The following is a 26,954-nucleotide window of genomic DNA, read 5'->3' on the forward strand; positions in this document are numbered from 1 at the left end:
CTTGATTTCCTTGATCGTAAGAAGGAGGAGGGTTGGAGGATGGAATTTGTCCACTGAGTTACATGCAGGAGCCCACAAGATTGACACAAATCCAATGGTTCTTTCAGCCACCCATAATTAAAGTTGGCAGTTAGAGAGACATGGTTAGGGTCAAAGTTAAGATACAAGGTTACATTTTGATGTCCCAAATTACTTTACATGGTCTTAATTTTCAAGCATTGCGTGATCCCATGTGGACACTCGCCTATCTCTCATCTCTAATGAGAATCCATGATGAATCAGAACAGATGATTACATGTCAGAGGTTTCAATAGGAAAGGTGTCAGTTTATTTCAGTATTATCACCTACATCTAAATGCATCAATTGTTCGTTTGTCTAAACATTTAAAAAAAAAAAATCCAGTTTCCAAACATTTTAACATTAACTATATGTCAAATTCTTCAGTTGAGTGAAGACCGAAGACATCGTTTACACATCAGTCGAGTTTACTGCTACTACCCAAACAAAGAAATGTAATAGAGATTGCTTTTCAGATTCAGGCAGGAAGGTCCATTTCCATCAATCATGCTCCCTTTGGCTAAAATGTGTGGTGTGAGGCATAGCTTACCGAGTCTTTTCTTTACCACAACAGCCCTGATTTATAACCTTAATTAAAAAGGATTTATTGTTTCACACTGCATTAGGTGAGGTTGCATGTAACTAACAAACTGAAACTGATAGATCTGGTGTTTACCTGGCTATCAAGAAACAGTACAGAGCTGAGAATGAAATGAGATAACACATGGTTGCCTTTTGCTTTCATGTCACACAAGAAATCTCTGTTGGTTACAGCTGACTGAAAAATATACTATTCATCCTATATGGGGTTTATCAGTGTTTTTTCTATGCAGGTTCTCCTGACACTTGACTCTGTGTGTCCAATCACAGATGAATAATAAAGCTTCTACTACATCTTCCATCTAGTTAAGGTCTTAAAAGTAGCCCTTGGGTCCGTCACAATTACAACTATCTCATAGCCACGCTATGTTCGATGCTAAATCGGTCATTACGTTTCCACCTCAGGTAGGACTCAGAGCTTAGCTTGCTTTCTTAATTAAGAAAATGCTCAAGAAAACAGCTCACGGTGCTCACAGCTAAAGTGCTTTCATTGTTTAGAGAAACAGCTTAGTTTGTTGAGTTTAAAAGGAATGAGAAGTGATGAGCATGAACACAAAACAAGTGTAATTGCAGACAAATGCTCGTGAATGGGCCTTTGTAGTTGATTCAACTAAACATTTAAGCAGTTCGAGTAGTTCTGGATGAAGTGTTCACATAATTTTAGTCATCTAGTAGGTAAGATTAAAGTTGTACATTTATCTAATTGGAAAACACAAATTGAGCTGATCCCTATTAGCATAAGCAATGATATGTGTCTTTGTTGACTGTGATAAGCTGCCTTGAATTAATAGGCTACTGCGAACTCCCTGAGGACCATAATTTATCCCTCACCACAACTTTTCAGTTGAAACACAAGATACACTTAACAAGACTTCCTGTTTATGAACTAAAGACCTGCACTTCATGCCCTCTGCATGGACGGTTTGTTTGGTGGGTCAAATGATTTGATGTAAATTTTGTGATTATCCATCATGTTACCATGCTGGAACACTGCCGGGCACAGCAATTACACTCCAGACCTTTCTCAAAGACTAATTCATGGCTCTATTCAGCAAGGTTCTTTGGGCATTACTGCATACTGAGGGCGGTTTACATACCAAAACAAGGCCTTTACTAGGCTTTTAATTACTAGGCAATTCATTCTCATTTTACACAAGCCACACCCTGAGCATACATTTAATTTTTACCATTAGTTTAAGTAGTCGGTTAAAGTAAAGTAGAGAACCCACCTCACTCACCTCTCTTATATTAGATTAGATGACATTCAATTTCAAGAGAAGAAACTTGTTTGGCAACCTCTGGTCAATGCTAAATAAGATAGGAAATACCAATCATGAAGGTAAGAGAAGAAACATGAAAAACATAATGCCACAAAAGCACAAAACATGTTCAATAAGGACATTAAAGTCTCTCAGGAAGTCACCAGCAGCTTATCTAAAAATACATAAAACAGTCAGTAGTAAGTGAAAACTTAAAAAATGAGAGCGGAGATGCAAATGGAGCCGACTACAGAAACCATAAAACCTGAACTGAAAAATTAAACAACGGCTGCACAGCGCTCAAAAAAAAAAAAGAGAGAACTTAAAAGACTTAATTATTTCTATTACATGTCATCTTTTATCCAATGCTTTGACTTTTGACCACTTCTTCCTTGACTAACATAATATACTGGAACCTCTCGAGTCCTTTATTGTGAGAATTCAAACATAATTCATGTTCTTACAAGTTGTAAAGTGACATTTGAAGGTTTACAGTCTTTACGGTTGATGTTGTTCGATTTTTCAGACATAAATCCAAAGGGAATAGATACATGAAGTTTAGTGGAGTTCCATACCACAAATAATACTGTATAATTTAAAGTTCCTGGGGCAGAGAGATGTTACTATTGGTCTGGTCATGTCTGTAACAGATCGTAACCGGACAATGAAAATACTCATCTATACGTCGCATTTTGATTTATTGCTTCATAGAATAGCCACACTAAAATGCATTACTTTGTTATATAATAGCAGAACAAATGTATATTTTATGTATAAGTTTGAATTGACGTAGTTAAATCTAATGTGGTTTAATTCATTCAAACTGAGTGAGACAGAAAATCTGCATTAAATAGGATTATTTACAGATAAAATATTTCATAGACTTAGATGGAAAATCAGAAACCTGAAATGTTTAATTGAACCTTTTAGTCATTATTCCTTTTTGTTGTAAACATTTGTTGGCTCTATTAACAGGAACCCTGAAAATACAATCAGTCTTACAGTAAATATGACACTTTTGCCTCGACCGAGAGTAAATATCAGTCTCCAAACAAGAAGTCAGTGATGCTGGTGTTACTGAAAACATTTAACTGCATATCTGAATTTTGTCATTACAGAAATAATGTTAAACAAATGCTGCAGAATTTTTTGTCAAAGTAGTGCCATGGTCAGAAAATTGCAGTTAGCAGTGCCTTCATGACAAATGCAGCCAGAGCCAATACAAGCGAGTGCAAATAGGTCACAATTTCACTTTTGATTGCTGATTATTTTGTCTTTTAATTCATTTAACCTTTCTGAAAAGTAATCTAATCAAATTATTTTTGGGGGGATTCTTTTAATCACCACCAATAAAAAACCAGAAATACATTATATTATGGTCACTATCAAATATGACAAAGTTAGAAGTCTCCTTTGGTTCAGTAATCAGCTGGGTTAACTTAAAAAACTACCCATATCTCACGAAACTTTCTGAAACATTCAGAAGTTCTACAGCTGTCGTGTCAGAGGGCTTTCTACATCATTCTGCAGAAAATTTTCTGCATCTCATTCAACAAAATGAAAAAGCCTTCAGCAGAGGAAATAAAATCCTCAAGAGGAAAGCAGCAAACAATTCACATGGCTTGAGTTCAGGTGTTATGGATGTGTTGTAATGTTTTATAACACGCGCAAAAATGTTCCCCCCATGCGATTCTGTAAAAATGTCAAGAGTGACGAATGGAGCATGCAGCTTTTGGGTTTGCTCATTTCTGACTGAAGCAGGTTTCCAGGCTATGCAGCGAGAGCCAGCGCTAATCTTCACAACCTCTTCACACTTCTTCAGCTTGTGTCAACAGCACTGTGAGTCGGTTAGCCATTCATATGCTGCTACAGATGGTCCCATCCCTCTTCTTCAGCTCTGTGGCTGACATGATTCATGGGGCTCTGTGTCTTGATTTAGGGTCTCTTTCATATTTCTACTCGCCCTCAGCAGAGGAGCATTTCTCTAAGACACCCCTGAGGCAATGACCCTGGTCTGCCTGGCCTGTCTGCCTGAGAGAAAGGGAAGAAAAAAAGAGCTCAGTGGGGCAAAATTGGGCTTGATACAATGTTCTCCCACTCAAAAAATGCACACGGCTATATTGGAAATGCACATGTTAACTGGAGTCGACTTGCTTGGACAAAGACAAATAAGTATTTTTGTCTTTCTCCAGAAATGTGCTTTAAAGCCACCAACAAATATATAAGTTAGAGTTAAAAAGAAAACCAGGATTGTGCAAAGAAGCACTCAATTGTTTTAACAACCTTTGGCAACTCATTAACAAACCAGAAAATATACTGTTCTACCCTTTTCCTGCAGCAGCTATCGCTCTGTTATTTCCACTTCCAAAAACTACATTAATACGCACATCCCTAAAAAAATTAAAGCAGTAGTCACAGTCAAAGAATTTCTACAACAACAATAACCACGCATGTTTAAACTTCTATCTGCAACAAAGATTTTCCTCCAATTTAGTCTCTATGGAATTCAGATTGCCCTGTCAGAAATAACTATATTGAAAGACTGTGCAACACTTCCTTATCGCTGCCAGTAAATTACCTCAGGATCGGATACAGGCTGCCAACTCGTAGAAACTCCACTCAGCAGACACAGAAAAAAAAAGAAAGAATGAGACAGAAGAAAAGGAGAGACCGAGAACATGTCAAGACATGACAAGAGCAGCAGAGTGGCCCCACAGACACTGATTTCAGCTACTCTCAAAGACCATCTGATGTTATCTAAAGATCATCTACAGTCACGAACATTCGCCTTTTTTACACTCTGCTCAACAGCTGGAGTCAAGCACCTGTCAATCAAAACTTTCATAACCTGCAGGCACAACAAAGAGGCCTTCTCTTCCCCATGTAATCAATCTGAAAAACAATACTCACTCCAAAAAAAAAAAAGGACTGAGCTGAAGAATAAGGCGGGGGGGGGGGCTATCCGGAAGCCTATCCCAGCTGTCATCGGGCTGTCATAGAGGCAGGGTACACCCTGGACAGGTCGCCAGTCCATCACAGGGCGAATAGGGCAACTTAGCTAAAGACAAACAACCTAATAATAAAGAGTCCAAAACAACTAGTTATCACAACTGTCTTCCATAAAGAGCTGGGATGCTTTTGTATATAGTTGGAGAATATTTCAACAAGCAAAGGCAAACCTTTTAAATATCATAAACTGACTTAACTATTTATTACTAACATCATGTATTATGACAAAATATATAGAGGTTATATAATTTACATAAGTCTTAAAGAGGAAATACAAAACCAAACCTGGCTGATTAGCTGTTTTGTTGTTTGAATCAAGCATGTCTAATAACGGTAAATACTGCAGACACAATATTTCCCTGTTTCCATCTGCAATGACTCGTTAAGCAGTAAAATTAACAACTGCTCTCTGAAGATTTGCTCCTTTCAGGGTTTCATATCATCGTACCTTAAATGTGTTTTGATTTTGGACTCTGGGGTCTGTTTTACTTGTACATTTCTAAGACTTTACACCAGTACTGTTTAAAAAAAAAGAAGAAAGAAAATCATTTTCAAATGCAGCCTTACTGCATACTGAGGTACCCTTTATTTGAAAACTGTTTTTCTTCCTTGAAACAGACTCATATTTCATCAACATCTTACCATATAAATAATTGAAGTGTTTGGACTGCTGTTACTGCAACAACTTATTCCCCTGTGTGGATGAATCTAAACACATAAATACTTAAAAGCATCTTATGTATTTGACCAGAATCTGAAGATTAGTTTGTGGGGGACCATAAGTGTTTCCCTCTCTCTCATAACAAGGATTCCAAAATCCAAAGTCTGCTTCTACAATTAAAAAAGAAACAAAAAAGAAACTATTGAAAAAGACAATGTGCAAATACGACCAGCGAGGATTGTCGATGCGCCTCTTTTTAAATCAACATCAGCACATGTCAAGTAGTTAATGTTGATGACTGCTTAAAAGTCACAAACTGATTTTTTTATTTTTTTTAGACAAAATCCTATCGGTCAACCTGTCTTGATTGTACAGGTGATATAAAAAAAAAAAAAACCTCAGAGACTTGTCACTTGAGTGGCTTTGGGGTGTGAAGGTATGATTAAACTCACAGCGAGTCATCTGGATGCAGGCGGCGGTCTTTCACACGCGTCATGGGACACTCGCACCGTGCCACAGACGTGCCTTTACTCCTCTCTGCAGCATTGTGTGGAGCAACTCCAGCGTGGTGGAACCGAGCAGATGGCGAACGTATGCGGCACTCATGCATGTCATCATCACCTTCATTAGCTGAAGGTGACATATGACATCATCTAGCCCGTGTACATTATGGGGGCTGGAAAGAGTTGTTTGCGTCTTTTGCTTCTTTTTATTGCAGGTTCAAGGTTGTTTATGAGATACATTGTGAGTAATCACGCTACCTTTGTCCTCCCACGCACCCACACACCCTCCACCGGCTACTCCACCTCAAGCCTCTCCCAATCTCACCTCCTCCCAACATTAAGGTAAATAAGGGCTTCCTGCAGAGAGCCAATGAGCACGGGCCACTGAGCAGAGATGCATGTTTGTGTTGCCTTCCTCCCAGGACTTGGCTCGTTTATCTTGGCTGTCAGGTAAAGGGCAGACTCTGAGAAGGTGAAACTTTTTTTTTTCTTTTACTTTTTTTTTTCTAATAAGGCTGGCTTGGTTTCCATAGAAACTGCAGGACAACATTACAGGGACAATGATAAGAGAGCAAAGTGTGGTCTCAGGGCATCCCGCAGTGTGCCACAATGTTGTTGGAAACATTTGTGTCTACCTCAGAGAAATGAAAGAGCTATTTAGATTAATTTTCAGCGAGCCACCAGTCTCAGACCTTTTACTGTTGGAGGTGAGATTAATGAAAGCATAGTCACACCCAGTTTTCAGCTTAGGTCAGGAGCTAAAAGGGAGGTTTCACTTATAAAGAGGTGCTGAGTCTTCTGTGGGTACTCCCTGATAAAGGCAGACAGGACTGCCTCCAATAACTACCTCCAGTCATTGAACTGCCTCCAATGACTGCCTTGCTGTTTTTTTTCTTGATAAGGAAATCATACTGCCAAATACACTGTTGGAAGAAAGAATAAAAAGATAAAGAAAAGATTTAGTGGCTGCAACTTTTTTTGTAAAGGAATAAAATTAAATATTAAAGAGGAGAAAAGCAGCCTGCTCAAACTGTCAATATTCCAAATGAGAGCTACCTACGCATTCAGAAAATTCTCCAGGCTAAAAGTGCAGAAAGAGGCACAGAAAAAAATTGCACAGGTAATTAATACTTAATGACTACTACATTTTTCACTTTGTGGCAGTAAATGGGAAACATGTTTAGTTAACAAATGAGATGGGGGGGGGGGGGGAAGAAAAAAAATCAAATGAACACAAGGTACCACACTCGCTGTCAGAAGCCTGCAGCCGTGAGATAAACCAAGACAATGATACACAGATATGAGAGTCTTTGTTTCCAACCACAATCCTGCAAGAGAGAAATTAAGTCTCTTCTGGAGCAAAACTCAACATGGACACGAGCGACATGTAGTCATAAAGTCAATGTCAAAATTAAAGCACTATTGATAAGATAGCATATAGGTCTGATTCCTGTAGACATGATAATAGCTACTGTGGGTAAGAGCTGAATGCAACATTTGGATATTATTCTGCATTCAGCCAATCATTATGACTGCCTCAGTAACAGAGAAAACTGTGTAGCAAGGCCACTCTCTGCACACACACAAACAAAAAAAAGAAACAAGAAAAGAAATATCAGGCTCTGGACTGTAGAGGTCCATTGCTTAAACTGCTCTATTTGTCTACTGTTTACTGGGTTTTAGTGCTGACATTATTCTTGCAAAGAAATGTGAGAAACAGCTTTTTTGTCTTTGCAAAGAAATCCCAAGCCTGTACTTTTTTGTCCACTTCTTTTTTACTCTTTTCTGGTGAAACAAATAGATCTGTCTCATACGGAGGGTTCACTTACCGGAGGCGTGATACCTAATCTCCCTTTATGAGCCTTGCCTTCACATTTTTTTTTCCAACTCTTTGCTCCCCATTTTTCAGTGGCCTCTGATTTATGTCCGAGCTAAAGAGGAGGAGTGCTCGGAGGAGACCGAGCACGTGTGCTCAGGCTGGCATCACGCTCGTGGGTGAGGGTGTGTGCTCTGACAGCTCATCAGTGGACAATAAGGCCTTGGCTGTTAATGTCCTGCTACCTGGCAGTGTCACAATCTGCTCCAGATGCTGGAGGCAGACGTCCAACTCGAGGTGGGAGAGAGGGGGGAAATCAGTGCTCAAGAAGCAAAAGGGAGTGGACTCACTGAAAAATGAATGGGAGTAGACAGACGCACACACACACACATATAAATGCACCACCTGCCACCAGCTAGCTCTGAATTCACTGCCTCTTCCGCAGAGCGGTCTCACTGGCTGTTACTGTAGCAACATCAGGGATAATATCTGTGCACAAATAAATGAAATCTCTCTTTTGCAGTGAGCGAGATTGAAAATTTATCTGTTCAGAGCAATCATGCAAAATTTGAGAACGGGGGGTCTAAAGTAGATAGATGCACACACGCGTGCACACACTCACACATCCATACGCTGATACAAGAGGGACTTATGAACTCAATTTAGTCAGCCAGACAGAGTTCTTGATTCTGTCACTTGGGATAATCGTCAGGATGTGGCACTCTGACCAAACCCCTGCGTCTAAACCCAGGCAGGATATAAGGTCATGTTGGAGTGGAACTCTAGCCATGCAGCATCCAGACCTCAAGTGCTCCAGTGGTTTTGTGGTTATCTGCAGTAGCCAGCTGTCGCAATACTGAGCTTTTCAAGAACGTCCGCTCTCCTCTTCCTCAGCTTCTCATCTTTCTCCTTTCTCCCTCAATCAGAACTGTTCAATTAGCCCACCCATCTTTGTCCTTCTGTGTTTAGTCTACTTTCAGGATGGGTAAATCTGTGAAGTAACGCTTTGTATTTTGTATTCTATTGTTTGTAAAACACCTTCATTAACTGCAGTAGAGTTTCTATAACGGTTAATGTCATTATTTCTTTTAATTCGATAGGATTTTTCATGGGTTCTCTTACTTTCTTGTGTGTGACTGACTAAGACGACAGTAATGCATAATATATCTGACAGCGCATGTTTAAAGGGTTATTTCTTCTGTTCAAAATTGGGTCAGTTCATCACCACAAAGGAACAGGGGAAAGGGCTGTAAGATTTGATGTTCTGCAGTGTGTCTGTTTATCATTTAAATGTTGTTTTCTGTACGTCACTGTCAGGAACAACATGGATAAGAACCTCCACTGCACGGCATACATCATCAAAAGTGATGCAGAGGAGCAGCAGAGTAATCAGCAATCTGGCATGTTTTGACTCTGTGTGTGAGTGTGTGTGTGTATAACCAAAGTGCAGAGCTCCACCTACTGGTTAAACAGAGTTAAAACAACAAATAAGAAGGCCTATGACCCAAGCATTTGGATTTATCACTGTAATGACCACAGTTATTTAATTGAATGTGACACCACAGCTTCACCAGCAGGTTTATTAATGGATGAAGAGTGGGCATCATGTGTGCACTAAAACAAACATCACCAGCTGTGATGTTATGTTTATTTGAGGCTGTACATCTGGAGAGTTCTCTGCATGGACATCCATTCACTCATCCATCCATTTTCTATACCCGCTTAATCCAATTCAGGGTCCCGGGGGGCTGCCATTAGGTAAGAGGCGGGGTACACCCTGGATGTGTTCTGCATAGACATGTAGTACAATTTTAACATGAAGGAACTTTTTCAACTTTTGTTGAAATATTCCACAGAGCTGCAATATGTAGCAACCCTTTCCTTTTCTACAACATGAACTTACTGGATGAAGGAGGCAAATGCAGAAATTACATCAGAGAGGTCTAACTCTGCTCGACCTCTTTATCAATAAACTGTTCCAAAACTCCAACATAGGAAATAAAAAGAAAACGTGTTAGAAACTTGGTCGCGTAGCACATTTGATACTTTTTTACTTGGGGTCTCGGATACAAGTACGCGTGTCATTTTTTAGATGTTTTGTGATTGTTGTTTCCCAACAGACACACATGCCAGCTTCATGTAAGTGTGGTCAGATTCTCAATAAAGTACAGCAGTCTTTTTCCTAAAAGCTTATGAATTTCTATCCATCTATTTTCTATACTCGCTTTATTCATTTCAGGGTCATGAGGGGCTGGAGCCTCTCCCAGCTGCCGCTGGGGGAGACCAAAGGTACACCCTGGACAGTTTGTCAATCCATAACAGGGACAAACAAACAACTACCTGAATTAATTTCTTCTGCTTTATTGACTCAAAGTGGGAGCATCATTCCCAGAACAAACATCACACTGTTTTGAAGAACTTTTTGAAACTATTTGAGACCACAAAACGTTTACTGGGAGAAGTAGGCACTTTCAAAAAAGACTTTGAAGCAATCAAACCTCTTTAAGCGACCACGGGGATCACCCCCTGGTGGGAGTTTAATGAAGTGCAAGTTTAAGGCATGTCTGCACCAGCCACATTTATCAGACCCACATTCTATGTCCGTCTTTTACACACAGTCCACAGTAACAAACTGAAAGTTGGACAGTGGTTTTCTTATTTAAACATTCAATACATGCCCTTTGATGGAAATACCATCTTAATTTTTCAGTGAGCCTCGAACAATTATAAAATGAGAAAGTATGTGCCATGCACAGGTTAGGCCAACCTAAGCTCTTGATGCTTCTTCAGTGGATTCCTATTAACAGACCTTAAATACTGTCATTTCAGTTAAGTCGGAGCAAATCACCCGAGTTTTTCATCTGGAGGGGAAGATGTGAAAATGAGCCAAATGGCAGAATTTGGACAAATGGAAATAGAAACGGAACGAACGGAGCAGCACACTCGTCCATCTTCAGAATCAATTGGTTCCTCTGCTAAGTGACCGCACACTGTGAGGAGGCCTGCTCTACAACTCCAGGGCTCTGATTACCATGTGATTAACCTCCTTAAGATTAACCCGAGCAGCAAAGACAGAGGAGAGGTCGAAGGTCAGCACTCAGACAGCTCCTACAGCATAAAGGGTGGCCTATTAAACAAAAGGCCACGCTCAAATCTGCGCACCTGTCCTCAAGCATCTATTTGAAACGTATTGTGGGCATCCATCTCACAGAATTCATCATTATGTGCTAAATTCCAACAAAATACTAGGTCAGCTCCTTTTTAATCATGAAAATACAAAAAAATGTTGTACTCAATTAAAAAACAGCACTTTTAAAACATAAACATGCTGCAAACGCATAGTGTGTGTTTGCATGTGTGGAAGAATTAAAGTGAGACTCCTCCAGTGAGGGCAAACCATCACACTTTGGTTCTTGTTGAGGCTCTGGCTTTTTAATCACTGATTTTATAACACATGCCTGTTTACACCCACTGGTGGAAAGAATGTGAATAGAAGACGTTTTACAATAAAATACTTTCTACCTTGTTAAAGTTCACAAAATAAGTTTTAAAATGTGGTATTTGCCATTGTAAGTCAGCTTTAGACTAGTCTGATTATTTTCCCAAGGCTTAAATACCACTACAACTTCTGTGTGCATATCAGTGTTTGTGTGATTTTAATGGCGGGTAGCTCATGGCAACCTGCCATACTTTCGTGTCCATGACAAATGGAGGAAGTATGTGGGAATGCGTTAACCTTTCTGCCCCATTGACAGCGCCTCCAACCTAAGTGAGGGACGATCAACAGTTTTATTTATTAATTTCTTTTATCTCATGCTGTCCAGTTGCATAAATCAAAGAAAAAATTCCATATTTATACCACCTGTAGCTTTCTTACTGGAGATTAATACAAATATCCTATTTCTGCCACTGCACACTTCCAGAAGCTTTGAAAAAATGAAAAATCTGTTTTTACACATTATTGTTTTTCTTATTTATGGAAGCAATATTAGCATTTTTATATCAATAATAGATCACATCACTAATTCTGTGTAAATGAGGTCGCTCATGCTGATAACCCCACAGACATACCTATTGCTATTACATATTGCCACATTTTACTCTCAGTTCACTGACTTTTTATCAGCTCACTGTTAATTGGTTTCATGGCTTAGAGCTGTTTTGAGGACAAAAAGCTTTACATTTTCACCACACACCACCTGCCAAGCACTGAACAGCAGACCAGATGGATTTGGCAACAAGCTGATAAACATGGTGGAGTATCTATAGAGCCAGATTATTCCTTCAGGAGTTGGTAGGGCTCCAAAGGGGCCAGAGTTAACAGAGAAAGATGACTGGAGCTAAAACATAACCCCCAGTTTATGATAAATGTGTTCCACATATATCTGCACATTATCTGCAGGAGGGCTAAATAGACAACTTGTTTTTAGCATAAAGTTCCAGTGTAACAAATAACATTCTGCCTTACAGAGATGAAACCATGTGCAAATAAATACTGTTTTCACGATTGGAAAAGGAGGGTAATATGGGGCATATTCAGTCTGTTGCATCTTGCAGTTTTGCCACAAGATGTCACTAAATCCTACGAAATGGACCTTTAAAAGGTGATAAGTGATAATCTGTTTGTTTACATGCACAGTTAAGCTGAGCTCCAGACACAGCTCCACTTAACAGCTTCAGTGTTTGATGCTGAAAGGATGTGGACTGACTGAGAAAACATTCAAGACATTTTGTTGCTGTGGGACTTTCTCTGTGGGACATCATCATACTTTTAACTATAGCCAAATCACAGCACAGATGTTGTCTTTAAGTTACATGAATGGAGTTTTGACGTTGCAGTTATTAAATCAGGATTTTATTACAACCTGTAACCAACTTGTAACCAGCTTCCTCTTTTTCAGACTAAAGCATGAGTAGAACGCCAAGGCCAGTTTGAGTTTAGTTGAGCGTGTACATGCAAGATTAATTTGACTTTCAAGTGTATTATAAGGCTTTGAGAAGTTTGATTTTGCACAATTTTGGTCAGGCTAATATGGTTAAATGCACAATAATTCATTTCTTTTCTTGTGTCATGTAAATGCACTGAGTTGTTTGCATTTACCCCAAAGTTTTACAAATGTCAAAGTTCTCAAATCAATATTGTCTCGATGCAAGTAATGTACAAGAACTCTAAGGTATAAAAACGGAGTAAAATAGGTCAAATTCTGTTTAACCTGTGAATAATGAATGATGAGCAATGAATAACTAATTGTAAACAACACAACAAATCTCACCGGGGCATTCAGTAAACAGACCAATTGCTTGAAAATATTTTATATCCTAAAGCAAAGCAGACAAAATGCCTGAGACTGGCTCTGCATGAATTGCCATTATGTACTTATTGAGTTTTTTAGCATAATGTTGCATTTGCACTGTGATTACAGTAACACCTCTTCAACCTGCACATCGCCTCAGAGACTTAGATTAGAATGATTTCAGGGAAAGTTAATCCATGATGCGAATTACAATATTGCTTATTTGCTCCTGGTACAAGTGTGAAAGCAAGGGACAAACCAGGAGACGAAGGAAGAGCGCATTTACCGATTCTGCCCCAAAGCAAAACCCCATCTTCCACATTCACAGACACTGAGATGAAAGCCACCCGTGTTCTTCCTCTATGATCTTATCTGATTGTTCTTTATCTTTTTGTTTACCGGGGACCCAGATGAGGACATGCATTAAATCTCCCTTAAATCTGAGGCTCTTGTCATGTTTTTTTGTGCTTGCCCTTTTTTTTATTAAAAAAGACAAAGCTCTGCTGTTTCTCATTGCTTCTTTAAAACCATAAAACAATCTGTGCCAGCACACACAAAGCGCTGTTATAAAAGACGTAAGTGCACACTTCCATGTACAGTTTCTCACACACACACAACCACACATCAACTGAACCAATCGTTTAAGGTCTCCGAGGGCTCAGTAAGCTTCTGTAAATCAGCCACCATCCAACAGAGAGTTATATTCCCTCCCCTCTCAGTGGATGCTGGGTTATGACCCATAGGCAGGAGGTTATTTATTGCTTTTGTCTCAGCCTATGTTGCCTCCCAGCCACTTATCTATGGTTCTAGGCTAATCGAAAGCAGCACAGGGTTGCATATCTCCAGGATGCATGCTACGCTGCCGGCACATGGCTTGATAATTCCCTCTGAGTTTCTTAATGTCTCTTAATTTCTCTGAGCTCATCTTCTACTTTTTCTGTAATGATTGAATTGAAATAAAACTAAATGGATCTGAGGTGAAAAAGTCCTTACCAGTAAGTGTAAGTGTGTGTGTGGAAAAGAAAGAGGAGGCCGAAACAGCTGATAGATGCCCACAGACCATAAATATTTCCCAGAGGGAGCTGCCAGAGATGATAGACAGCCTGCAGCCTATTGGCGTGCCTCTTTCTCCAGCACCATAACAAACATCTCTGTTCTAAAAGATGGATGTTTCCTTTGTCATAAAAATGTAGACCTTGTAGAGGAAAATATCAACAGATAGTCTGTATCCATTTTTGATGAGCAAAACCATCCACATGTTCTTAAGAAATCTGAGAACCTTTTTTGATTGCTAAAAAGATGGTGAAAAACCTTCCTTTTGCTTTCCCTGCTCATCTTTCCAACCTTCACACACAGCTGTGAAACAACCTGATCATGGCTGTCATCCATTACCACAGGCCTTCTAACCCGAGCTGGCAACTCCAACCTCAACGGCCCACCTTCTGTTTCTGCTGTGCAGACAGCAGCTGACAGTTAAGAGGAACAACCGCAGATTGAGGATTTATGAGGGAGTCCTTGAGTGATGACAGCAGGTGTGAGATCGAGAGCTGTGATGTAATGGAGACAAGGCCGCTGACTGATACCATGAAAACGGCCGGAGTGTGTCTGCTCCAGTTCACAACCATCCATATCCAAGATCTATGTCTGTGGGCACTAACAGCTCATAGATGAACTCTGCATCAATGTCATCTTGTTTGGGGGGGGGGTCTGTATGTGTGTTAGTGGGTGCATTTATCAGGGTCAAATGGGACATAAGCAGTCAACCTGTGTCAGGGGGCACAGTGAGAAATTTCTGAAGAAAAAGCTAGGCCAGTGTACACATATAACATCACCTCTGCCATGATATTACCCTTGTTAGTGAAAGTAACTAGTTAACTGGGGAGGTTTTGAATTACGAGACAGATCAGTTAAGTCTGGACCCAAAAAAAAAACTTTTGATTCAACTGTAAACCAGAAATCAGATGCCTGACACAATAATCTTTTTATAGCAAGTGACAATAGGTTACTTCTTTGTTAGCTGCATATTTTGCATGTGAATCTATCAAATGAACTGCTGAAACAAAACAACGTTCATGGTCATTCTTCAACTTATATTAAACTACACTAAGAGTGAAGGTCTGTGTGCATCTGGATTTTGTAAGAAATAATGCTCTTCAATTAGTGTAGATCTCTGACAACATGCCCGTCTGTAAGGAGAATTATAGGAAATACTCGAAAGCAATAAAATCTGGATTTTTCCATACAAGACATGGGGGCTATATTTCAAAAGTTGGCTCAGGATCCCTCCTACTTAGTTTTAGAAAAAAAGCTTTGAAAAGAAGCTGTTGTGGCAGTGGCACCATGATGTTCTTTGTATTTGATTTGTAGTCCATCTTTGTCATTAATCCATTCTAACCTCTTAAACAATCGGGTTTAGATAATCAGAAGTTTATTATTGGCTTTCGAAATTTACTTCATACTGTCCTGAATAGCTCTCCATTTATTTTGGGTATGCCATGGACAGGTATTTTAAGATAATTTTACCAGACTGAAAGGGGATTTTAAACAAACCTTATTACGATGTTCGTTCCATTCCAGCAGAATGGATCATCACCTGCTGCAAGTTCACTCACACACAGCTGATCCGCCAGGCCACCATAGAATGTGCGGTGGAGGCGCAGACTATTCAGAAATTCCCTGAAGAAGAGACAGTCATATGCAGACACACATTTTTTGGGGATTTTGGATATTAATCGTAAACTAAAAACAAACCAAAAAAAGTTCTCTCTGCTTGACAATTCTCTCTGTGTGCACACATGTTTCTCTCTTACTAACCTTCTCCTGCTTGCCAGTGAGTCTCCTGACACTCTGATGGGAGCTTTAAGTGGGATGGATTCTCTGTTGCTGCTGTGCTGAATGCTGACAGACTGTGCAGGCTTACTGCTTGGCTGGCCACACACTTTGTGAACCTAAGATCCAATGAGACAGACACAAATTGAAGTCTAAACACTGAGGGAGGAACATGCATTTAAATATTTGCAAATCTCGTTCAGCTTTACTGGTGCCTGACAAATAGTCCTTGTTTTAGAAGGCTGAGTGACAGATGTTTATACTAAAGCCAACCAAGCCGTTCATTTCCAATTTCTGACTGTACTGCATGTGAAGTCTATCAAAAGGCAGCACTTCATTCGTCCACTAGATGGAGCTGTAGTGTTTCAATTAGTACAGCAAAGTTTTTGTAGCTGAGGAACAAACACCCTGAAGCATTCATATGTGAGAAAATCATTGTATGATTCCACCTTTATGCATGTGATGATAATTGGTCAACACCTATAAAAGATGAATAAGTTGAGTAGTAGTAGTTTGGTCTCTATAAAGTTCTGTGAGTAGGTTTAAAGATTTTTTGAATTCCTTGCAGCTGCTCACGTTGATGTATTTCAAGGCAATTTAGGCCCTGTCTGGGCTGACTAATCTATTTTGTGTAACATATGTACAATTTGAAGGAGTGCATCTTTAGTTCTAACACTACATGCCTCTCTGACATGGAGCAAACAGCTGTAATGACAGCATACTACAAAATAAAAAGATATGCTTTATCAGATTTTGCAGGTGACCCTGCTTTCATCTCCTACAGAGCCCCAGGATCATTTCTTTAAAATTTGCCATCTGAAGCAACATGTTAAATCTTTCCTGATAGTCTAAACCTGTGCTGTGAGGCGAGGTCCATTTTTTTTAGCATGTCCGACAGCATCATGAAGCAGCATGTGAACTCCCAGCAGCACTTGCTCCAAATCCTGAGCACCATGCATCCTTGCCGAAAGACCCTCCAGCGAGTGAACAAACTCTCTCCAGTGGGGGTCAATCTCTGCCATGCTCGCAAAACATCCCCGCATCACGTTGAGGCAGTAACCCATGCAGGGCATGGACTTGGTTAATCCCTGTGGAGAAAATTACCGTGGGATCAGTGCTGCCAGTAAAAATGTTTAATTAATTCAGATCAATACACTCACTCCGGAGAATGCATCCTTACCTGGCAATGAGGACAGTAGTGCATCTTGAGCAGGGCCCGTCTGCACTCACGGCTCAGCTGTAAGTGGTCTGTGGTATTGATGACCTCAATGCCGAGATGCAGTGCCTGAAGCAGAAGCTTCCCATAGACCCCAGAGCGAGCAATCTGATCAGCAAGTAGGCCCGGCGCCACACCAAATGGCCTGACATCACGGCTTAATGACCTCACACACTCAGCATAGCCTGATGATATGTCGCTGAGGTCTGGGTTTATAAAATGATTGTAGACCAGAGGGAAGAGAGAGTCAAAGAATCGCTGCACAAACTCATCAACGTTGAGTTCAGAGCCCAGCAGGAAGAGACCAATGTCAGTGAAGAGTTCCCCCACTGGGCCCACAGCCTGATCAGCCAAGTTCTGGTAAGACATCTGGAGGACAGCATTAGTGTGATTCTCCGCCTGTCTCATCAGAGCCTCAAAGGTCTCTATAGGATGCAAAACAGAAGAAAAATCAAGACATAGAGACAAAAGATTAGAGAGAGGCTGGAAGCAATTTAGACATATTATCATCTTCAGCATCAGGTTGGCTTAGCAGCCTGTTGAGAATCTGAGAAAAAGAAGAGAGCCTCCCTGCATCTTTCCAGGAAGAAGACAGACTACATGAGGAGAAGCAGTTGTTTTTTTAATCAAAAGTTGTGGTGACAAAGAAAATAACAATGAGGAGGCTACAATACATTAGAGTAGGGACAGCTGTGATAACATATGAACAGAACTATAGCGTGTGCAATGTGACTAAACCATTTAAATCACAGCTGAGCAATGGCAGTTGACTCAAAAGGCAGCGATTAAAAATATCAAATGATGGAGAATAAACAATAAAGAAGATGATGGCAATAAATAAAAGGATATATGAAAAAGTAATTTCTGTGAATAAATTAGAATAATGTTCAATTATTTGCATACAGAACAAATACTTGGACTTGGACTTGCTATCACTCAGGATGGGCGAGTTGGACCCTTTTAAGATGGGCTGTAGTGGTACAGGAAGAAATATCCAGCATTCAGAAAGATCGTTATGGATAAAAGTCAGTTGTTTTATTTTCTTGTGTTAGTCGCTTGTCACTCTGAAAAAGGTGAACATTTCAGTGTTTTTGACAATTGAGCATCACACAACACATCGGAACTCAGTTTCTGTCAACATGAGATGAGAAAACAAGTTTAGCCAGCTGGACTTGCTTTGTCAAACAGGGAGTAAAAATCTTAGCCTAATAAAAAATGTTTCACTGGCACAACAATGTCTCCCTCTATTCCTTAGTCTCTTTTTTCAGCTAATACCTGAGCCATGGCCATTCTCACATCATGTGCTTGTCATGAGTTGTGAGGAAACAGTCGGGGTGAACATTTGGAGCTGCCCAGGGGGGCTGAGAGTCTGAGAAGGGGCAGCCAATGTGATGAGGGCTTAGATAGTCCAATGCTGTATAATATGCACCCATGTGGAAAGATTGACCAAAAGCCCCCTAGTGAGGGTGACTGTGAGGGGGAACAGAGAGGGGTCTGGTATGCCTGCAGGCAGAATGTCTCAAGTGGGAGCATTAAACCCGGAGGTGCCAGGAACTGAATCTTATCTCAGGTCCTCTGTGATCTTGCGTGGATGTGTTAAGTCTAACAAGATCTTAGACTAAAAGAAGCATGTTTATGTGTGACTGAAGAACGAAAACTGCACCTCCCACTCAACAAGCTCTCTGGTCAGAAGGAGGAGTAAAGAGTGGCACAAACAAGAACAGCAGCTGTGGAAGTGCAGTGTGTCTGCTTGTGTGTCTCCATGAAAAAGAAATTCAAACACGCAGAGAATCAGAGGTAGAGATATGTGCTCATGGAGTACAGTTTAAGATTTTTACAACCCCCAGTTTAATGAAGCAGAACAGACAGAGTTAGAATGGGTCCCACAGGGATTATAGCACATGTTTCAGGGAAGGGACTTTTACCACAATAGATTGTGGATTTAATGAATCCCACCTATCAAACCTCCTATCTGTGCAGTAAACAAACCTCTCTCTGTTTAATCTCACACCACTTTCTTAATATGCTTCCAAAATCAACATCAATCTGAACATTAACTAACTTATTAACTGAGCAGGTAAATAAATAACCTAATTTCCAGAAAAGTACAGCATTCTAGCTGCTCAACAAACCTGGGTTCTCTTTGTTGTATTTTGCACTTCATGACGCAGTTGGACTGCAGGCAGCTCACTCCAGCACCTGGACTCTTCTACTATGAAGCCATGCTGTTGTAATAGATTCTGTATATGGTTTAGGATTTACTTGCTGAAATACGCAAAGCCTCTCCTGAAAAGGTCTGGAGGATGTGGTGTTTGTGATGTGCAACAAGAATCTGAAATCCATTCATCCATGTTACCATACACCATTTGAAATTAGCTTTGGCAAATAGATGTGGGCAGCGCTTCACGTTCAGATATGGCTTCTTCTTTGTCTGGTAAAGCTTTAACCTGCATTTGTGGATGGCACGGTGATCTGTGGGGGCCAGAAGATCTTTTTTTTTTCTTTAAAGTTTTTTTTGGGGCACTAATGACCTTTATACGAAAGTAGTTAGACAAGAAAGGGGGCAGAGAGAGTGTGGGTAGACATGCAGTAAAGGACTCCAGCTGCATCGAGGAACTACAGCCTCTGTGCATGGGGCACCAACTTAACCAGTTGTCCCAAATGATGGGGATCTAACATTGATTTCTAGTCATGCTTCTTGCATAAAGAGATGTCTCCTGATTCTCTGAATCTTTTGATAGTGTTTTGTATTGTAGATTATGCAATATTCAAAGCCTTTGGAAATCCATATTGAGGATAATTGTTCTGAAATTGCTGAAACCTCTGCCCATCTTTACTTCTGAGCCTCTCTAAGGTGCTCTTTTGATAGCCAATCATGTAACTGATCTGTTGCAAATTAACCTAATTAGTTTCAACATGTTTCTCCAGCTGTTTTCTAGCAGGGTCGCACCACTTACTTTTCCAGCCTTTTGTCTGCGCCATAACAACTTTTACAACATTTTGTGGCCACTGAATTCAAGTTAAGTCTCACTTTTACCATTTGATATATTTTCTATGTTCTACTGTAAACAAAATAGTTAATATACTTCGAAAAACATTTGTGATTCAGATCAATGCATCATTAGCAGGCTTGTGCAGAACGTAACAATGTTTTGAAGAGATCCATTTCACCTGAATCAGGTGGATTGAAGCAGGCAAACATTGAAAACCTGCAGGATAGCGGCCCTCAAGGACCGACTTTGGACATCCCTGATTGAGATGGTAAGTAATTTAGTGAATTAATTATGGTTAGTGTCTCCACACAAAAGTTGCTAATCATTCAAACATTAATTATCTTATTTTTCAGCAGAGTCAGTGGGAGGCAGAGTCTCATACTTGAAGACCTGCCCAGGGGCAAGGTTTCTGGTTAAGCCTGAGGACAGAATTACAATACGGAGAGAAAAAAAATATGGAAAAAAGATAATGAAGCAGATTTCGACTGTCACAGCTGTCCTTTTATTCAGGGAATAGTATATGGGCTCCTAGCTGAAAAACTAAAAAAAACCACAATCAAATGGTAGCTACACAATAACATTTCTAATTGTATATTCATTTGCATGGAACAACTCCGACATTTCTAAAAGCATCTGGACGTTAAAAGCCTGTTAAAAGCAGAGCTGATGAGGGTACGCAATAATGTGAGCCTGTTTAGCTTGTGTGAGTTTCGAGTGTCAATGACCCAGCAGATAAGAGCAGCAGCAGGCATGTTTGCATTTCTGGTGAGGGGAGGAACAGGGCGATTAGGCTGAGCCAGCGTGATCAAGCACTCTTTGAGCTGCTTCTTACTCTTCACTAAACAACTCAGTAAGGGGCCCATTTCATGCTCGTTTACAGGTAGAGGAAATTTATTTTGGGGTCAGGAAGGTTTGCTAGATGGGATGTTCACAATACATTTTTATGCAAGGTGCTTTTTTGGAAAAAAAACCCAGTAAACTCAATTAAAAGTTTATTTTTAGAAACATGTCGCTTAATATTAATGGTGTCACCCGTTTATTGATAAAAAGTGCTTATACACAGAAGTGAAGGGTTAAAAATATAATCAAACACCATGAGATGGAAGATTAGACACATCAACACAAAGGAAATTTTTGTTTATACTGAGGAAAATCACATCTTCTCATCATGGAGATTACACCCACCAAGCTCTTCCCTGACTCCACCCTAACTAGCTTTGTTTGAAGACTGCCAGACTAGCAGCTAGGAAGGAATTAAACAAAAAAAAAAAAACATGTTACGTGGTGATGTAAATAAGTCAAAAAAGAAAAACCTAGACAACAGAAGAGTGATTTCAAGCAGGTCAGAGGCTGTTGTGGGAGAGTGTAATTTCCTTTGGAATAACCACATCTTTACTGGATTTAAGGTAAAAATTAAAAAAACGTATGAAAATTGATGGGCAAAAATATCCGGTGTTATCAGGATATCGGGTGATGCAAGGTGAAGAGTACATGGCGTTATATGCATTGGTGTGTATGCATGTGTCGTTTCATGGAGACTTGGTGAGGTTTTCTAACTATGTAAAGAGTAAAATGGATGTGCTTAAAGGATTTGTGGATTTGAGATTTGGAATTGAAGCAAGCCATTAACAATGAACAGAGAAAAAAAAAACACAAAGTGACACAACTTCAGAGCAGAAAAAACAGCAGGGCAAAGGCAGCCAACACAATGAGGATAGAAGAGCCATAACACAGCACAAAGACAAGATACAGAGGGGGGAAAAGTAATAAGAAGAGTACTTATGTTGTACAGTTTTCAGATTTAATGTATTTCAGCATATTTCATTATAATCCTATTAGCAATTTTCTGGTTTGATCCGAGGCCTTTTCTGCTTAAAGCTGAAGACATTGTGGGACGAGAGTAACTTTAATTCCATCCTGTGTACCATAAGAAGCCATTACAGCATTCCACCCAACACACAGCATGCATTTCTCTCTTGTCTACTAGCATGCTAAATATATGAACATTTTATTGCTTGAAAGCTCAAGTATCCCAGGCTATCACCCAGATATATTGGCTATTATATACCAGTCATAAAGCCCCATCAGTCAAATTCCTTCATAGATGAACTTGTCTCCATGTCTAAAAGGCTTTTAAATTTGATCCTATTTTCTTCCTTTCTCCTATAATTGCAGCACTCCTCATTTTCTTTAATGTAGGATGATCTGGTTAACTGTGACAGGAGTAGTTAACTGAGTGATGAGTTACACTTAAAGTCAGGGTATCTGGCAGTTGGTAGAAAACTAGAAAAAAAAATCCTTTTATGTCTGAATCTGATTGGGGAAACAACTGGGATATATCAATACAAATTAAGAGGATGACCAATAAGAGGCAGATTTAAGATATTTCACCATCACGTATTACATGTAATGAAATAGAAGAATTAATGTTTGTTGAGCCAGTTTTAAGAGGGTGCTGTGTACTGCTTTTACCACAAGAGGGCAACACATGCTGGATAAGCAGAGTCGGTGAAACTGACTCTGACGATCTGAAGCAGAGTTAAAGATTTGAACAGATCCTATGCACTGGCATCACCTGTTCAGGTTGAAATGCTGAAGAGGACCACTCTCCCTCTTAGTGACCCTGATTTGTTGTGGATGTCACCTACAAATCCCAAAATGTGACCACAATCCATTCAAACAAATACAGTACTATTTTTACATCAAGGTCCAGACAGAGAGCTGTTTCTGTGCTGGCAGTGAGAATGATCTGTCCTGTGACTTTCTGTGTTTTCCAGGTCACGCTGGTTGTGCTGTAACTGCAGAACTTATAAGTGGTGCTACAAAAGGCTTAACAGGCATTTGTGCTGGCACTGCGTGTGAACATTTTTGTATTCATAGACTATCACTGAGGAAAAGAATCAGTCAGCAGGATGAGAAATAAGACGAGTTGTTGTAGCTGAAGATACTTCAAAAACAGACAAAAGGCCTCAAGCTTCTGCTCTCTCTCACTCACTTGCACTCAGGCAGGAATGACACAGTAAAAGAACTCCACTGAGATGCATCCCAAAAGGTGGACTATAATGCTTGAAAGGAACACATCAACATGAGCTACTTTGTTTGAAGCTTGCCAATGTTTTCAGGTTTGAAGCTCTCAAATGCCACCAGCTGACCTCAGCTGAGCTGCGGAGCAACGCAAAGATGGCTTTTATTAATGTGATTCATCCTCAATTCAATGGCTGTGACCACAACAGAGGAGCCCGGTGACATCTGATAGGCTGCAGAAAAGGCCATTCTCCATCTAGAGAGGATGAGTCAGTGGTGCTCTGGGTTCAGCTCATCCCAAAGCAAAGAACACACACAGCAAGTCAAAGACTTCCAGGGTGGCACAGTCAGTACAGTAAACAGAAAACTATGTGTTCTTTGTTGATTGTCAGAGGATGAAAACAAAGCACCCGCACTCTTTGTCATTCCAGGATGGAGTCTGGTGGCAAAGTTTCAGCAGAAATGTTTGTGGTGGCTGAAAAACAGTCAAGGTCAAACGCTGACTGTCGAGAGACTAAAAAATATCTAAATAGTTGGTTTTTTTTAACATCTATATCAATGCATCATACTGCGAATGAATTTAAAAGACAGGATATTTGGGAAGATAAAATTCATCAGAAAGAATAGCTCCAGTTAACCAGATTTCAAGTTAAAATATTATCTATCTACACACTAGACTACACTGTCAGCCACAACATTAAAACCACTGACAGGGGAAATGGGTAACATTGATTATCTCGTCACAATAGAAGCTGTGGATTGTGTTAGTAGCTAGTGAACTGTCATGGAGCAAGTAACGAGCAACATGGGAGAGTAGAAGGATCTGAGTGACTGAAAGTGGCTAAAATGGTATTCAGTGATTACTATCCAACAAGGATAACAGGATGAAGGACACTCAAGCGCACCGATGTGCGTGTGGAGGGCAAGCCGGCAGCGTCCGACCCAACCAACTGAGGAGCCACTGCTGCCCAAAATGCTGAAATCCTTTATACTAACTATAAGAAAAGATGGCAGAACACAAGGTATATTCCAGATATCTGTATTTTTGGATGCTTACCCACAGATCAGTAGGAGTACTCAATGCACATGTGAGCATCTAAACTGAACCATAACCATTTAAATCATGCTTTTAAATTAACCTTCTGTGGATGGGTGAGTGCGTGTGAATCATATATCTAGATAAGATGCACTTTATAAGAAGAGGGCAAGCCAGAAGATGCGGTTTGGTGATCTGGGTAATGTTCTGCTGGGAAACCTTGCGTTCTGACATTTGTGTGCATGTTAACTTTGACACACCCACCTCTCTAAACATTGTTACAGACCACAACCGCCACTTCATGGCAATGGTATTTGTGAACGTGGTGACTCTTCGGCAGGCACACTATAAAAACATGAAAAAAGAATTGTGTGCCGATCATAAATAACAATTCAAAGCGATGATCTTGCCTACAGAATATCCGCATTTCAAGCTCATTGAGCATCTGTGGGCTGTGAAAGTCCAAACCTCACAGTTTAAAGCACTTAAAGAATCAGCTGTGAATCAACATCTCAGCTGCCCAATACCACAGGACACCTCCAGAAGTCTGAGGAAGTCCAGGCCTCAACAGGTCAGAGCTGTTTGGGTGACTCAAAGGGGCCTTGAATAATATTAGGCAGCTGGTTTCTATGTTGTGGCTAAAGCATGCATTTTATTTGTGCATTAACCTCAAATTAAACAATACTGTTAGCCTGAAAATTAACCTTATGGACATTTTTAAAGTCTGAATATAGTCTGAGTTGGTATCACATGAGACTGCTCATTCTACGAAAAAAATAAAAAATCCTATTCTCTTAAAACAACAAAAAACAAAAGTGTTGCCAGATGTGCTTCTACCAGAGTATGTGTGACTTCCGTTTCTTTTCATGTTATCTGGCATGAATCAAGGATTTACTTTGCTTTTATATGACTCGCCATTTCCAAAAACATATGCAAACTTGCTTTAGGTTAAACTATTAACAAATTAGGTTGTTTTTACTGCATGAGCTGCCTTCCTCTCAGACTGTAGACTGGTTCATTCTGACTGGGTTACCGTTAAAAAAAAAAAAAATGAAAAGACTGCGTGTAATCTCTGCAAGAAGGATTTGCCAAAATGCAGGACAATCAGCGTTTTGTGAATTGTTTTCAATTTTGCTTTTCTGGCACAGTCATGACACATTTTCACACAGGCATGCTGGTCTGGGGTGAGTGGGAGGAATACAATTTAACATAGAGTTGTACAGGTTTGAGATGAGTGTTATGCCACATGTAGCAGAAAGCAAACAAATGTGTAACAGAAAGAGGAAGGATAAGAAAACAGATAAAGCAAATGATTCACACTCTGCATAACAAAAACACGTGCGTTGCCTAGAAGACAGCCCTGATTTTGCTGGAGACTCAGGTGAAGTACAAAGTGTTCTTCAGAGCTTGTGATATCTCAGCATACCTGCCTGCTCTGACTTATAAACAGACCACAGAGAAACAGCGGGCCTTTCATGCGACGCGTGTGTTTGCATGTGTTCGGACGTGCAAAAGCATGCATACGGAGGGGGGAAAGAGTTAGAGATGTCCAAATCTGATAACTCCCATCCAAATGTTTCTTTACAAAAGATTCAACGTTCTGAACACCAGCCCTGCCACTTTCTCAACTAGGCAACAGACAAACCACTTTTACCGATAAATGACAGAGAAAAATTTAAAAAGAATTAAAGTGTTTTCTTTTTCTTTCTGTCTTCAGTTTAAATAAAGGAGGCACTGTACAGCCGCCCGGTCAGAGGTGTTACAGAGGTTTGCTCTGGCTCAGGGCTTCTCAAATGAGAATTTTTTGGTGGTGGTGATGGGGGGGGGTTCCTGGGATTTATTTGCTTATAACTATGTATTAGAGGCAAGAGAAGGAAAAGGAAAGGAATTAATCCATTTCACTTGCATGAAGTCAGCTCACCATCAGGCCGTATCTCTCCATACTTCCTCTTCATATCAATAAACATGCCCCATGCCTTATATATTAGCATTTGACAAACACATGTTTAGCCAAAGCAAACTTGGCCTTCATTTCATGAATCTGACAACGCCTACCTGAGCTACAACAACAAAGATTTCTCTCTGTCTCTGTATGAGCCCTGTTCCTGCCAGTCTCCCTCTGCTCTCTCTTTCTCTACTCGCTCTTTCCTCCAGAAGGCTTAAAAGTCAATATTTGAGGATCTGTTGCAGCTTTTGAACACTTCAAAGAGCACGGAGCTTCGCTGTGAACATAGCCTTTAATATGCCGTTCAGGAAAAGAAGCAGAGAGGGTCAATAAAGTGGGGCACAAGTGCGTCTTGTAGGGAAGTGAGAGTGTATATGAATGCTCTTCTTACTCATTTTTTGAGGCCATGATCTGTTTACACAGTCACGTTGTGGGGACCTGGCATTCAGGTATGTCTCCTGAAAATGAATGTAAGACACTGTAATGTAATGGAAACAAGACTGTGTGTCTGTGTGTGCGGTATGTTGAGGTCAAACATGACTTCACACATGAAGGACATGTAGAAACATACGTCAGGTTTAGCACACATTGACTTGTAAAGATTTTGTTCAGAGTGCGCACACAGAAATCCATTCAAAAAGCAAGAGAAGGCGAGCTGCCATGGTTTAAAAAGCCAGTGAAAGAATAATATCATAATAAAGCTTTCATTAG

At 40.1% G+C, this 26,954-nt stretch overlaps 1 protein-coding gene across 1 annotated transcript in view; it reads right to left on the minus strand.

Annotated features, from left to right (window-relative positions):
• gpc5a (glypican 5a) overlaps positions 1 to 26,954 on the minus strand; it is a 142,175-nt gene that overhangs the window by 98,614 nt on the left and 16,607 nt on the right. The window contains exons 3-6 of the mRNA XM_072380757.1: positions 17,210 to 17,670; positions 16,884 to 17,117; positions 16,015 to 16,148; positions 15,751 to 15,876 (exon numbers count right to left, since the gene is read on the minus strand). Coding sequence (XP_072236858.1) covers positions 15,751 to 15,876; positions 16,015 to 16,148; positions 16,884 to 17,117; positions 17,210 to 17,670 — 955 coding nt within the window. The remainder of the gene's footprint in view (positions 1 to 15,750; positions 15,877 to 16,014; positions 16,149 to 16,883; positions 17,118 to 17,209; positions 17,671 to 26,954) is intronic.

This window comes from Leuresthes tenuis, unplaced genomic scaffold, assembly GCF_036924035.1.
Source record: "Leuresthes tenuis unplaced genomic scaffold, fLeuTen1.0.hap1 SCAF_2, whole genome shotgun sequence".
NCBI classification, from domain to species: Eukaryota; Metazoa; Chordata; class Actinopteri; order Atheriniformes; family Atherinopsidae; genus Leuresthes; species Leuresthes tenuis.